We start from the raw sequence: 14,667 nt of genomic DNA, 5'->3' as shown, positions 1-14,667 counted from the left end.
TGATGCCCCAGTCCCAACGAGAGGCATCGAACAACAGGCGAGCTTTCTGGAGCGCGAGAAAGGAAGATTTATAAGCCATGCCTCATCTGTTTCCCAGGCACGGTCTTTAGGACTGGGACTCGAACTGCCTGACCCTCCACGCCTTCATTCATTTGGGTATCATACCGGGATTCGAAAAGAATGTGAGAGCTCCTTGTCGATTCGACTTCCACAACTTCTTTCCTGGGATCAAGCAAGCAGCTGTATTGATGTATTCACATCTGTAATTCACCCAGTCTTTGGTTTTATGAAAATGGAGTCCATATTCCAAAGGGCTCAGGGACACTGGCAAGGTCAACTCGAGGGATATCCTTTCGAGGCTGTGATCACCGGTGTCATTGCATTAGGATCCCTATTCTCCAATTATCTCGGCCAGGAAAAGGAGTTAGAGATTGTACTTCATGCAAAAAATGTGCTTGATGATCCTGTCATCAGCCGTCGGCCTTCGCAGGACCTAGTCGTGGCCTGGATTTTAAGGACCATTTACTCTCGCGCAGCAGGTCGACCCAATGTAGCGTGGCTGCAAAGTGCCACCACTTTACATTTGATCGAGATCACTGGGATACATTATGATGGAGCACCACTAGCCTCTTCAGCAGAGAGTACGAATACATCAACATCTGACGGCCCTGATATACGTGCACGCATCACGTCCGTTGCACAGAGCCTTCACATTATGATTGCATATGATTATGGAAAGAGTGTAATACACCTTGATTCTACTCTATATCACCACATCCGACCACGACAGGGCGATTTCACTCTGCAATTAGCTGAACTTACCAACAAAATCTCGACTGCCACAACCCATTTGGACCCTATTTCCAACCAGACCAATCTTTTGCAGGCCATGGAGCAGTTGATGGCCACACCAGTAGATCATGACTTTCTGCTGCTTGCGAGGGCGGAGCTATGTTTCGCCATTCATCGTCGTCTTCATATTATGGGTTTTGGTCTTACTAGACAACAAACTAAGCTCATAGTTGAAGCAGGTGCCACAGCTCTGCCTGCAGCCCGGCGATTGTCAGCTCAACTCCACCCATGGTGGAATGTTACAAATGCACTCTTTCAGTTTGTATGCGTTTGTCTCTCAGTTGGGACAACAGAGACACTTACGCAAATCCAACCAACAATTGAAACTTTTGAGTTGGTCATTCAGCATTTCAACACCCATCTTACCCAGGAAGCCTTCAGCACACTGGTATTATTAACTGGTGCATGCCAGGGGGAGAAGCAGAAACAAGCTGACCTCCTTCGGTTCGCCAAGGGAGCGCGATCAGAAAATGATGCTTCATTTCGAGGACAAGGTGATTTGGCGATGTTTGATCCGCAAGTTGCTTCCCTTTTTGAACTTTACCCTGAGTCACCATTTATTGACCTGCAAACAATATTCAATATCTAAAATTATAATTACAAATAAATTTTATATTAACATCTCATAAGCCTTCTTCCATGTTCGAATTATCCGCTGTGTTTTGGGAGTGGGTCTTGTCACGCCGAGTCAAGCTTCGAATGACGAACATAATCGCAACGCCAACTCCCAGACCGGCGAGGCCAATGCCCATGTAGCTTGCACCCCGGTAGCCTCTTAATGTGTCTGTGCCGCCGCGGTTAACTTGGCTTTCGACAGTTCCAGCAAGCCCAAGTCCGATCGAGATGGAATAGTTGACAATGGTGTTGACGAGCGAGGCAGCAAGACCTTGATGCTCCCGTGGCATGTTATTGCTGAGGATAAGTGTTCCGGATGGAAAAGACATGTCCCTGATAGAATATTAGCTTATCGTCGACAAACATCCAATATGGCATCGGAGACTGTATACTTACATCCCCCATGGAGTCAAGATAGAAAGGACAAATGTCTGGGCCCAGTATGTTTGGTGAACAGGCAGCGTGGCCAAGAGGATTTGACCACCCGTAAATGCAAGCATGGCGATTAACATGATCACACTGGGACGCAAGTGGGCGAGAATAAACCCAGTGGTCACTGCAGCGATTGCGCCCGACACAGCCGACGGTGCCCACTTCGCAAGCACAAGAAGCGGTGCTTCTCCCTTGATCACTTCCATGAATTGGAAGTAATAAAAGACCACAATTCCAAAGCTGGACCAGCCAGCAGCTATACAGCCTAGTACCCACGCAACATCCTCGGAGAAAATCTCCCGAGGCAGTAAGGGGCAGATTGCGTGTAACTCGATCCACAAGAATAGAGCTAGACATAGGAATCCGACGATCAAAAGAACATAAACATAGACAGTCGACCAGCCGGCACTTGGCCCTTGGTTCCAGGCGAAATTAATGAGAATAAGGGCAGCAATGCCGAGTAAACCCCCTAGTAGATCACATTTGACCCACCATGGCGTTTGTTCCAAAATTTTCGGAGACGGTGATTTGGGAATGATCAGAAATCCAATGACCGAAAAGGCAATGCAAACAATTCCCATGATCCAGTAGCCCCACGGCCACCAGGCGCGCTCGGCCAGGAGAGCTGAGAACACACCCCCAACAGCAAATCCTCCTGGAGCGGTCGCTCCAAAGATACTAAAAACCATATCCTTTCGAGGGCCAGGGGGGTAAGTGCGTCCCAGTATAGCCAGGGCATTTGGTAGCAAGAAAGCCGGCCCAATACCTTGAAACGCACGACAAATATCAAAGAATATTTGGTTCGACCATACGGAAAACCCCCCGAGAAGGGACCATAGCCCAAACCAAGCGAAGCCACCGATGAACATAAGCCGATGCCCATAGAGGTCCCCTAGTCTTCCTGCAATGAGAATGAAGGTACCGACCGTTAAACTGTACGCGGCTGCGTACCAACTTAATTGCCCGGGATTGGTGATGTGGAAACTATCGCCAATGATGTGAATGGGTACAATCGCAATGGCAAGACCTGCCTGTGTCATAAATTGAGCAGCGCAAACCACGCCAATGAATATGGACTCTCTCAGCAAGCTCTTTGGCTTTTCTATTGCCGACTGGTTGGTGATCGCTCGAGCGAGATCTCCCTGGTGGGAGTTCGAATGTTCGACATCAGGATGATGGCCATTGGGCTCATTTGGGGACTTTTCGTGAAATTCTGCTTCTGCTCGCTCATCGGACATTTTCGCAAGCAAGGTACAGCCGAGGACGGGCGATTATGCAATGGGCCGTTCAAGGTTTGGCTATGTAAAGGCGAGTCAAATGCGAGGACTAGAAGACTGGACGGATATAGATTAATTTTAGAGGATAAACTTTACGTATATAAATGGCAGAAGACAATCATTTTTGTAATTCAACGTCCAATTTCAGGATAAGTCGGCACATGTCAGCTTACGGGCGTGAACGGGGTGGGGTCGGATCGGAATGGGAACGGAGTTTGAGCGGCTCACTAGAAACACCACTTCCCCCAATCTCGAGATATAACGAACTCCCATCAGTTATTTTCTATTCCAAACACATTTTCTTCGTCCTACTTTGATATCGAGCATATTATCACTGTATTCATTTTATACAAAATGATGAAGGCTTTACAACTGTCGAAAGAGCTCGAGGCATCTCTGCCGACTCTTTCACTTATCAATCTTCCAATTCCGACTGCCACCCCCGGCCTTGCTCTCATCAAAATCCAATATTCCTGCATCAATCCATCGGATAGATTCAACAGTGTGGGCGGATTCCCAAAGACAATCTTCCCCCGGATTCCTGGTCGCGACTACTCCGGCACAGTGATCGATCTAAAGCACGAGTCGGATGCCATGCGCTCCAAGTGGATCGGAAAAACTGTCTATGGAACTGGCGGTGCCGAACTTGGCTTTAAGATGGACGGCCCACATGCACAATACTGCCTTATTCCAGAGAACATGCTCATCGAGAAGCCCGACACAATTTCCCTCGTTCAAGCTGCTACAGTTGGGGTTCCTTTCACCACAGCTTTGCGATGTCTCACGCGGGCAAGAACAACCCCAGATGACGTTGTTCTTGTTCTGGGCGCTGGCGGGGCCGTAGGATCTTCTGCTGTTCAAGTCGCTCGGGCAATCGGGTGCAAGCGCATATTGACTGCAACCCGAAACAAGCGCGACAATCCAGATATCCTATTGGACGGGGACATTGCTGCAGAGCTTGAGAGAAAAATTCCTTCTCTCACCGACAATAAGGGTGTTAATGTGGTGATTGACACTATTGGAAACCTCGATGTCATGAATGCTGCAATCCAGGCTCTAGCTGTCAAAGGTCGGTATGCATGGATTGCTGCGCCGAAAGGAGGAGGTTCCACTAATATCAGTTTGGACGTTTTCGCGGCCTATCGAAAAGAGATTGAGCTCGTGGGCTGTAATTCTGGCCTTGCGACGACTGAAGATACTGCGGAGGAGATGCAAATCTTGACCCGTTTCTTTGAACAGAATTTGATTCAAGCGCGACCTGAATCTTCAATGAATGTGGTCAATTTGGATGATGCGGTTGAGAAAGGGTATAAGTCTGCTCCGAGTGCGAAGCCAACTGTATTGAAGATGGACTAGAGATGTTTGAATATTTCGACTTCACTTTCCTGTTTGATCTATATCGATACCTTGTCATAGAAGCGAATACTTATAGTGAAATGCAATTTAACGATTTCTTGACCTTATTTTCACATATTGTTGCACATATAACCAAATGTTATGGCGGGTTATCAATTCCATCGTTCTGTTGAGGGTTTCTACTTCTCAGGAAGAACCACCGCGTTAGGGCCAACCCGATATACATCAGCTCTATGGGATTCTAACACCGGGCCCACAATGCAGATTGAGATAATATTTTAGTCCTTCATAAACAGTCAGCATTTTCAATTTCCAAATCTGAGTGCACATTTGTCTAGATGCGTCCAAATCTTCAATCGTATGGTCTTTATGCCAGGCCTTCCGTGGCCAAGACTGGGTGATTCTAATGTTAATAAAGCTTGTTAGTTCCGGAACGGAGCGGATCGGCGGATGGGAATTTATGTGTACATGCGTTGATTACTAAGTTGCCTAGATGCTCGAGTTCGGGGTATATAAAGTGAATTGGTGTTGGCCAATTCAAGGGCCTATGACCTCATGTCTAGACTTTTTCGTCTACAGAAAGCTGCCAAAATGCCAAACCCAATCAGAGACATTCAAACCATTGACAACACGCACCCGTACATCATCTACCAGAATGTCTCAGTTCCATTACGCATCGGAGGCGTTATTCGGTGTAATCTGTACCTTCCAAGGGGCGTCACCGAGGGTGGACGATACCCCGTTGTCGCAACCTACGGCCCCTATGGGAAAGATGTACCTTACAAGGAGTATGCAACCTTTTAGAATATTCCTATCTGTCTGTTCAGACCTCAAATCTAATTACCAGTATTAGCTTCAAGATCAGCAGCTTCCAGGACTTGAATCCAGAGCACCAGACCGAGCATTCCTCGTGGGAGACCCCGACTCCCTCGTACTGGACGCGCCACGGATATGCAGTGCTCCGGGCGGATGAGCTAGGCACGGGTCAATCTCCAGGTCCCTTGAATCAACTCTCGTCTACCACCTTTGATGCGTATCAAGAGTTGATCGAGTGGGCTGCTCAGCAGAAATGGTCAACCGGAAAGGTTGGCCTGCTGGGTGTGAGCTACTATGCTTTGACGCAGTGGCAGGTCGCCGCTCGCCAACCTAAAGGTTTGGCTTGCATGATTCCATGGGAGGGATTGTCCGATTATTACCGTGACGGAGAACGCCATGGTGGCATTCTATCTTCGAACTTCCTCAGGATTTGGTATAACCGCCAAGTAAAAACCAACCAGTACGGCCGCCCAGGTCGTGAAGCTGAGAAGCGTGGCCCCGATACTGTCGATGGTGATCTCACCCAGGCTGAATTGCTGGCCAATGAATGGAACGCACCTGATGATTCCGAGCAGCCAAGGTTCCGAGATGATGAGCGCTGGGCATCGATCAATTACAACTTGGAGGACGTCAAAGTCCCCTTCCTTAGTGTTGCGAATCTCGGCGGTATCGGTCTCCATCTACGTGGCAACGTAGAAGGATTCACTCACGCCGGGTCCAAGTTGAAGTACTTGCGATTCATTGTCGGTCGACATGATCTTCCGTTCTATTATACCGAGTCAGTCGAGCTCCAGCGGAGCTTCTTAGATGCCTTCCTCAAGAGCGACGATCGTGTGGGCTGGTCGACTGGCAAACTTCCCGCAGTGGATCTTGTCCTCCGCAAGGGTGATGTGGGTGTCAACAACGCCGAGGCGGAGCTTACCTTCCCACGACGATCTGAGAATGAATGGCCTATCGCTCGGACCAAATACACGCCTATTTTCCTCACGCCTGATAACCAGATGACTTTTGAGAAGCCATCTGCTGAGCTGTCGAAACTAAGCTACCGTGCGCTAGGAACACTCAAATCTCCCGAGCTCCTGACATTCACTACTCCACCTTTTACCACGGAAACGGAGATTACGGGCCATATTGTTACTCACTTGAACGTTTCCGTGACGCGAGATGCTGGTTGCCCACCCCCCTCGGAGATTGATTTGTTCCTCACCCTCCGTCATATCTCTGCCACCGGCAAGGAAATCTTTTACACTGGCTCTTCTGGAGAAGGTGTGCCAGTGACCAGAGGTTGGCTTCGAGTTAGCATGCGCGCCACGAAGCCGGATCACCCACGTCACAGGGCTTGGCTGCCTTACCGGGGCTACTACTCCACTGATGTTCTCCCTGTGATCCCAGGTGACATTTACTCTGTCGATGTTGAGATTTGGCCGACCAATGTGGTTGTCGAAAAGGGTGGTCAACTTGTCTTGGAAGTGAGCTCCGGAGATACAAGGAATAGTAGTATCTTCCAGCACACCCATCCTCTTGACAGGTAAGCTTTTCTTCAATTGTGCCGTATCTGGCAATGCTAATGAATGTTCGCGCAGGCCTGCTTCGAAGTTGCAGGGCACCAACCATGTTCATTTCGGTCCTAACTATGTCAACTACATGTCTTTGCCTATAATTCCCAGCCGGGATTAAGCGATATCTGCTTGTGAGTTGTGGCTACATAGGTTGCAGGAGTGTAAGGAGCATGAATGGGATTTTGTTAGATTAGCTACGTTTCATACAATTTTCTTCTATATTCCTTGACTCTATCTCTAAAACCCACCTTTGTAAATGCATGACAATTCAGAAACCCAATGATCAAATTATTTCTATTTGTGAAGTTCCTGTTCATTGAATCCTAGAGGCGGTGCTAAACAATTATATTGGTACAGTGGGAGTGACTACAACACTATGTTTAAAATCCTACGCCAGTGGCGGTAGCTTGCTCGCCCGTGCCGGATTTGGACATTCAAGTGGGGCTGATCTACTCTCAAGACTTCACGACCGCGAAGTGGAGCCTTGTCCAGCTCCGCTCCACTCCGCTCCGTTCCGTTCTGAGCCAGGGCTTCCGGTCCGTAAAAGCAGGTATTAATCCATAGCTACTAATATTGAGACCCCCTGCAATTGTTTCTACCGCAATAATCTTCCTGTATTGACAGACATCACCCAGCCATTTCAGCTTTTTTGGTTATATCTGTGCTGGCTTTCAGTCCACCTACACATCAAACATACAACATGGTCTCATATACTTCCAATACAGCCCTCTACGTCAATCGTGATCTTGTTTTCGAAACTTGTCATGGAATGGAAATCTCAAAGCCAGCAGATGGAGAGCTTTTGATCTAAAATTCATTCTCTGGAGCCAACCCGGCTGATATGAAGCACGTAACTTATCTTGGCATTTATCCCACTGTACTTGGATATGATTTTTGCGGTGTTGTTCTACAGACCCCGCTAGGCTCGAGATTCAAAGTTGGCGAACAGGTGGCTGGTTTCACGCCAACCGGTCTCAATAGGCTCGAGAGATACGGAGCTCATCAAAGCTTCTTGGCTTGCCCAGAAGACATGGCATTCTCGGTTCCGTCCAATCTCCCTGCTCATCATGCGGCTACTCTCACCGTCGTCTTGATGACTGCCGCCGATGCCATTTTCAATATTCTCAAATTCCCTCTACCACAAGAGAACCCCGGAACAAAAACCAAAGGTCCTCTATTCATCTGGGGTGCATCAAGTAGCGTTGGCCTGTGTGCCGTTCAACTAGCGCGAGCCAGTGGTGCTTACCCCATCTTCGTCACGGCCTCAGCAGCAAGGCATTCTATGCTATAGGAGATGGGTGCTACCAGATGCTTTGATTATAAATCACCTACTCTAGCCTCAGAAATCACGGCAGCCCTCAGAGAAACCGGATACGAAGACATCACGCATGGCTTCGATACCATCGGCGATCTGAGCGGCGAAGGTTCAGCTAACACCATGGCTAAATATACTGCGGAAAATACCGAGCTTGTTTTGGTTGTGATGCAGCAAAACCAGCGCTTCAAAATGCCCCTGGCGGTGATGAATGCCGACGTCACGCTCCACCCGAGGGGTCTCCCCGAACCAATTACCATTCCAGCTCGTCTGGATGATCATCAGAATGCGTGGCAGGTGTTACAATGGGCGGTTCAAAATTGCGGTGCTAAATTCCGTATGCCGGCAGTTGAAGTTTTCGTGGGAACAGCAGAGGAGTCACTTGAAGAGCTGACGAAGTTGGATGATCACAAAAGAGGGTTTGGAAAGCTAGTTCTGCAACATCCCCTTGCATAGTTGGTATCCAGCGCTTGTATGCAATATTGAGGCGACGGTTAGCACAGTGCATATTACTACTGATATTTTATTTGGGGGCTTTTTTTCAGTTCCCAAATCTGGAAGCGACGCTCAGGGAACTTAAACGGCCGGTGATCACTATTATGATTACAGACGCAGAGGTAAGAGATTTTTTGAATATTACAGAGGTCCCAAGAGGGTTATTGATCTATATGCTGACCAAAGTTGAATACAAGTACTTTAGTGGACCTTTATTTCTAGATAGGGCAGCCCCTGGTCCACAGTTCATTGAGAGCGCCTGAGCAACCCAGCTCTCCACGCAAAAAAAAAGAAAACAGCACCTAAAGGCGACTTCTTGCGCTCTAAAAGGAATGAAAGAACTTTACCCGGGTGGAATACTTGCTCCGGTACCTTGCTAGCAAAATCACTAGCGAGCGCCTTGATTGTCTCATTATCGTAATCCTCGCTACATTGCTTTTGATTTGGCAGCTGTCTGAATACTATGTAGAAAGACTGGGTTGGAATGCTCTCATCGGCGAGTTTGAAATGGACTTTCGTGTCTGAACGTCCGGGCCGAATAAGTGCTTCATCTAGGTGTTCGATGGGTACCGAATAGTTACTTTTCAAATAGCGGCTAGGTCGCAGATAACTTCCTTCGAGATTTTGGCCCACAAATATCTCATTCATGTTTTCTATGTAGCTGTAGAGTACAAAAAGTGTCTCTTCGACTGAAATGTTCCACTAGACGGTCTTGCTGAGAATGGCCTGGACTTTGTGGAAATCAGGCCACTCCGATAGCTTTTCAATCATTTTTCCATCCTCCGTCATGGTGAGCACGAAGACATAATCAGTACCATATGGACCAGCCTCCAATTCGCCCTTGCTACTGCAAAGCATCGTCACCGTCCTTTTCTCTATATCCGTGTACATCTCGTTGATGGTAATTTTGAACGATTTCAAAAGCCCAAAGAAGGCCGCCGCCCGTTCGTATGTTCGAAACCTAAAGTTGCGTTAGCGCAAGATCTCTTTTGGGGCGTTCATGACTTACTGTTCCTTGGTCATTGGAAAGACCCCCTCGGTATCTGGATGAAGACTGTAGTGAATGTCATCAGTCCACCGGGACACAACAGTATCTAGCGAGCGACTTTCTAGATCTAAGATCCAACCAGCGGCGGTTTCTTCGAGGGTTGCTTTGAACGACATTGTTAACAATAAGGATAACTAGCAAGTTGCGATGAAGTTGAATGGCTGTTTCTCGGGTCTATGACTCTGCTTCTTATATTTCGCTTCTCATAACGACACGTGCATACTTGCGTCTTGGTACAGTGTGATTTTGACCGAGTCTCAAACACTCCTAGCCAGATAAGGGTCCATCAAAGACTATTATTTGGTACTTAACCCCGATGTTTTGCTGGAGAGGTGATAGAGAAACAGATGTCTTCTTCCTGATTGGTCAACTCAAATTTTACAGTCTTGGAAGTCTTTCGGAACCTTTTTTGGAAGTCTACCCGAGCTGGAACTCGGGATTGGCCACTCCCGGGGTTCCCGAGGTTCCCGAGTACGATAGGCCAATCGAGGCTTGGCGCTGATGTAATATATTCTGCATTTAGCTAGGAATTAGTACTACCCAATAGAAACCATACGATCCTTACAGAATCTCATGAGCCGAGCCCTAAAGTCACATGATATTCTTAATCTTAGTCATTCGGTGATGTGAGCTATGAGTTCATCGATGAATCGAGCTGTAGTCACAATTTATATTTCACCACTCCCCCTCCCATCGATTTCAATATATTAGAGAACCACGGATTTACCATCATGGCTGAAGATATCTTGATAGAAGAAGGTCTCCCTGCTACTACACCAAGATACCAATTTCAAGGTATAAAGCAATGTCTTAGATGCTTTGAACTTGAGTTGGAGCGGTACAATAGGGACGGCCAGCCCAGTGACCACTCATATATTATATTTGATCACGTGGACGAGCGTTCCTACCAAAAGTATTTCGAGGATGACTCTGGAGAAAGTCTTATTGTGCATTCATTAGTGACCTACAACTTCATTTCTCATGTAATTGTCCTTAAAATGCCCACGACAGCACATGAGGCAGCACATCGTGCTTTCAGTGAGATTTTTTCGGCCTGGCATCGTAGCCAGGAAGGTCGTCTTTTCCCTATGGGAGGGGCAACTATTGAGGGATTCACAAGGAAAAAATGTCCCGATTCTAGCTGGACGACCTCAATCCATACATCCGAAAGAGAAAATAAATGGCCAACAATCCTTATTGAGTCGGGTTGGTCTGATTCCAGGGCAAAATTGAGTCGAGATGTTTTATTCTGGCTCACTGAGTCGGACCAACAGGTCAGGGTCGCGCTTACGATGAAGGTTACCCACAAGGGGAAAATTACAATTGACCGATGGACACTCGATGAAACAGCTGGCAGGACTTCCGTTCACCCTACCCAAACAATGTCTATCACCCGAAGCCGAACCCCTAATTCAAATAACCACCGCATCTCCGGCTCCATGCACATCAAGTTCGAAGACTGCTTTCTGCGCGACAAGAGAAACAGCGAGTCGGATTTTGTTCTATCAAACCAAGATCTGACTGAAATTGCAGAAGCTGTCTGGGAATGGCTTGCTGAGTAAGTCTGACAGCAATCGCGCTAAATTGGCGCGACTATTCTTGTATGGTGTTAAATGTTAGTAAGTTGAGTTCTTTTCCTCTTCGGGCCATGTGGAGACCTCGGGGAGATTCTTTGTTCGCACGTCACCTCTTGACTCTTGACATTTTCTCTCTCTCCGGCTTTTCAACTGGCCTTTTTGAACTCAACTATACTCTACACTTTTAGCTTCGAGCTTCGAGCTTACAATCATGTTCAAAAAGAAGCCTACGGTAAATGACCTCTCCCCCGCACTACCCCTCCAAGCTTTGCTCGGTTTGCAATTCTCCCACTGCAAAGGAATCTATGCTAATATAGAATAGATCAAAAACCTTTCTCCACTACGATCTTCCGATCGGAGGAAGATTGCTGACCAGATTATCAAAGATTACCAAATCCCCGTCACTTCAAACCCCACCAAAACGGACTCGTCCGCCCCCGCCTTGAGTCTTACATCGATCCGGAATGCCCTCCTGCCCGATAACACTCAGACTGCCCGATTCACAACCACCGCCGGTCCGGACCTTCGCGAACTTCAAGGGATTGTATATGTTGGGACACATCCCGACGGCGATGAGCGGGTACTATGGTTCAAGCTGGAACATGGCCCGGGGGCCGACAAACGACTATACCCAACTGTCTACACATTATGGTACAATCCGAACTTAGTCCCTTTACTCTATACTCCAGAGTTTGTGATGGGAAAGCTCCATGGTGGAGCTGACTTAATGACACCGGGCCTCGCGAATGAACCTCCATTCCCCGAAAGGGCTGTCAAGGGCGCCGTTGTCGCGGTCGCGAGTTTGGACAGACATACAGTGCCACTTTTTGTAGGTATTTGTGAGATCGATGTTTCGGCATTGGGAGAGGTGCAGGGCACAAAGGGCCATGCGGTCCGTGGATTGCATTGGGAGGGTGATGAACTTTGGGCGTGGAGCTCTGCATCACTGCCGGGTCGTCCAGCTCCAGAGTATCTGGAAGGCTGGGACGAGGAGAAAACCGAGGGTGTTGAGAATCAAATGGAGGAGTTGAGAATCGAGGAAGATGGGGCTACAACCGCCTCGGGGGACATTGAAATACCAAGCAATGACCCAACAGCGTCAGAAGAACCCGTGACCGAGGAGGAGGCACCCACAACAGAGGGTAAGTCATCCACATCTCCCTCCAGGGCTCCAGCTAGGGCTCTTTATCGGCTAGCAGTTGCAGCCAGCAGTTAGATTCCGAAATAAAATTAACCAAGTACTGACAAATTATAGAAATCGATGAGGCGTTTGTCAATGCTTTTGTCTACGCCCTCTACAAGCTCAAGCAGGATAACCCATCAGCAACCGACCATGGGCTTCCACTGCCAATCACAGCTTCGGCATTGATAGCCAACTTCACCACTCCTTATCTTCCTGTGTACACCCCCCAACAGGCCCAGCATTACAACATCAAAAAGACCAGTTGGAAGAACGTCAAAAAGTTCATGAAACACCTGGACAAATCGAAGCTTGTCAAAACCAAGGAACGTAACGGCCAAGAGACCGTCATTTTGGATGTCGACTTTGGGGACCATCGGGTAGAGCGATTTGTACCATACAGACTGCCTTCACCCCGGGCCTTGGAGAACAGTAAGGCGGCCGCACCAGACGGCAAAAAGTCGGCTGCGACAGATGGCTCCGACCCTTCAGTGGGCCAGACGATTACTGTGCAAAGTCTATATCGGCCATCAGGAAAGCTGGTGCCAACCATTTTCCCTGCCCTCCCCGCCAGTGACACAAATAACTTCTACAAATACTCCGAAGTGTCCAGTCACTTGGATGAATATCTTGAATCCCAAAATCCGCCGATCATCTCAAAAGAAAACCGGCGCATCATAACTCTCAACCCATTCCTCGCAAACACCATCTTCAACTCATCATCAACTGAAGATAAAGGGACACTTGCACGTGGGAAGGCCACTCGTGATGGACTTCTGAAGCGACTCATGGATGATAAAACACTGCTCTCGCCGTACCATGTCATTTTGAAGACTGGTCAAACTATTGCAGACGTCAAGCCTAAAGCAGGCACTGCACCGAAGGTCCATGTCACCCTCGAGAAGCGGACAGGTTCCAAAACTGTTACCAAAGTCATGACTCTGGAGGTCTTCGGCATTATCCCCAGTCTATTGGCACAGGAGCTGCAGAAGAAGTGTGCCGGTAGCACTAGTGTCACACAGGCTACTGGTGCCCCTAAGGGGATCATGGAAGTTCTGGTTCAAGGTGACCAACGAAAGGCCATTGAGACAGCCCTTGTTCGCCGTGGGTTGAAGCCACAGATGATCGAAGTTGTGGATAAGACCAAGAAGAAGAAATGATCATCACGCAAAAGATCATGTGTTCATATCACTGCTAGATAGAGGGCACTTTTCCTGTACAAACTATAGATCCATCACTTGCAGCATACTGCTAGAAATGAAAAGGATACTCATGATGAGATGGATTAAACTACCTTCGGATCATAGTCCCCAGCTCATCACCATAAAACTATCCGAATCGCAGGAATTCCATTCTTCTCTCCCAACATTAGATTAACCTTCACTGTCGCTTCAATTCATCTTCATGGCTCTCCCCCGTTCCATTCGACAGTTTCAATTCTCTCTCGCCACCTTGGCTTCCATTGCCGTTCCCATTCCTACCATCCCCCCGTGTCTGGGTATCATTCATATCACCAGTATCAACAGTCTCCCAGATATCATCTTGAAACAAGTACTGCATCAAAGCCTCATCCGTGCGACGGGTCCCATCCGCCACGAGCGTATCTATTCTGTGGACTAAATCATACGTAACGAATATCGCTCCGCCTCTCGACTCTGCCGCGAGTGCTTCTAGTCTCTGGCGTTCTGCGTCTGTAAGACGACTCATATGGCCCGGGTTATCGGTATAGATTTCTGTGCGTCGTGCAGTATCTTCCCGACGTATATTATCTGGTCGGTGCTGTGCGGACTCGTGTATGCTGAAGATGGTGGGTTCGGTGCTTGGTCCTGGGTTGGGGGTACTGCTACTTTCAGCTTCATTGGTATCCGCCGAGTTTGGCATTGTAGACTTTTCTTGGTGTCGATGGCTATTTCTTGGGTAGGAATATCGAATGGCTTGGAAATAATGGGCTTCTTTTGCTACCTATGTATTGCAGATGAAATTGATCCCATGCCAGAGTAGACGGAGATCAAAGAATGACCCGAGAGTTGAATTTATACGGCACATGAGGTGGCTGCTGTCCACGTGCCCCCCATGCTGTCTTGTACTCCAGGACTTTGTTGGTGTATAACATGTTTCATTTGCAGAGTCTGTACTTTCTGAAAC

General features: G+C 48.0%; 8 protein-coding genes across 8 annotated transcripts; 5 read left to right on the top strand and 3 right to left on the bottom strand.

Annotated features, from left to right (window-relative positions):
* Positions 1–292: 292 nt before the first annotated feature.
* Positions 293–1,441, top strand: PEX2_060000 (uncharacterized protein; the record flags this gene model as incomplete). The annotated part of the gene is made up of 1 exon (XM_016743273.1): positions 293–1,441. One exon carries the CDS (start codon positions 293–295, stop codon positions 1,439–1,441), a length of 1,149 nt encoding a protein of 382 aa, XP_016595995.1.
* Positions 1,442–1,475: 34 nt separating this feature from the next.
* On the bottom strand, positions 1,476–3,137 carry PEX2_059990 (MFS transporter; the record flags this gene model as incomplete). The annotated part of the gene is made up of 2 exons (XM_016743272.1): positions 1,476–1,800; positions 1,864–3,137. 2 exons carry the CDS (start codon positions 3,135–3,137, stop codon positions 1,476–1,478), a joined length of 1,599 nt encoding a protein of 532 aa, XP_016595994.1.
* Positions 3,138–3,530: 393 nt separating this feature from the next.
* PEX2_059980 (quinone oxidoreductase family protein) lies at positions 3,531–4,532 on the top strand (the record flags this gene model as incomplete). Its single annotated transcript, XM_016743271.1, has 1 exon — positions 3,531–4,532. One exon carries the CDS (start codon positions 3,531–3,533, stop codon positions 4,530–4,532), a length of 1,002 nt encoding a protein of 333 aa, XP_016595993.1.
* A 591-nt stretch (positions 4,533–5,123) lies between these two features.
* PEX2_059970 (Peptidase S15/CocE/NonD, C-terminal) lies at positions 5,124–7,025 on the top strand (the record flags this gene model as incomplete). Its single annotated transcript, XM_016743270.1, has 3 exons — positions 5,124–5,320; positions 5,386–6,876; positions 6,932–7,025. The coding sequence occupies 3 exons, from the start codon at positions 5,124–5,126 to the stop codon at positions 7,023–7,025; spliced, it is 1,782 nt and encodes a 593-aa protein (XP_016595992.1).
* A 912-nt stretch (positions 7,026–7,937) lies between these two features.
* On the top strand, positions 7,938–8,678 carry PEX2_059960 (Polyketide synthase, enoylreductase; the record flags this gene model as incomplete). The annotated part of the gene is made up of 2 exons (XM_016743269.1): positions 7,938–8,094; positions 8,245–8,678. The coding sequence occupies 2 exons, from the start codon at positions 7,938–7,940 to the stop codon at positions 8,676–8,678; spliced, it is 591 nt and encodes a 196-aa protein (XP_016595991.1).
* A 741-nt stretch (positions 8,679–9,419) lies between these two features.
* Positions 9,420–9,881, bottom strand: PEX2_059950 (uncharacterized protein; the record flags this gene model as incomplete). Its single annotated transcript, XM_016743268.1, has 2 exons — positions 9,420–9,678; positions 9,727–9,881. The coding sequence occupies 2 exons, from the start codon at positions 9,879–9,881 to the stop codon at positions 9,420–9,422; spliced, it is 414 nt and encodes a 137-aa protein (XP_016595990.1).
* Positions 9,882–11,057: 1,176 nt separating this feature from the next.
* Positions 11,058–13,682, top strand: PEX2_059940 (putative RNA binding protein Ligatin/Tma64; the record flags this gene model as incomplete). Its single annotated transcript, XM_016743267.1, has 4 exons — positions 11,058–11,323; positions 11,538–11,574; positions 11,665–12,484; positions 12,598–13,682. The coding sequence occupies 4 exons, from the start codon at positions 11,058–11,060 to the stop codon at positions 13,680–13,682; spliced, it is 2,208 nt and encodes a 735-aa protein (XP_016595989.1).
* A 220-nt stretch (positions 13,683–13,902) lies between these two features.
* Positions 13,903–14,403, bottom strand: PEX2_059930 (uncharacterized protein; the record flags this gene model as incomplete). The annotated part of the gene is made up of 1 exon (XM_016743266.1): positions 13,903–14,403. One exon carries the CDS (start codon positions 14,401–14,403, stop codon positions 13,903–13,905), a length of 501 nt encoding a protein of 166 aa, XP_016595988.1.
* Between the last annotated feature and the right edge of the window lie 264 nt (positions 14,404–14,667).

This window comes from Penicillium expansum, assembly GCF_000769745.1.
Source record: "Penicillium expansum strain MD-8 chromosome Unknown contig192, whole genome shotgun sequence".
Classification (NCBI taxonomy): domain Eukaryota; kingdom Fungi; phylum Ascomycota; class Eurotiomycetes; order Eurotiales; family Aspergillaceae; genus Penicillium; species Penicillium expansum.
Note: the sequence above shows the minus strand (reverse complement) of the source record. Positions and strands in the feature narration are given on the sequence as shown.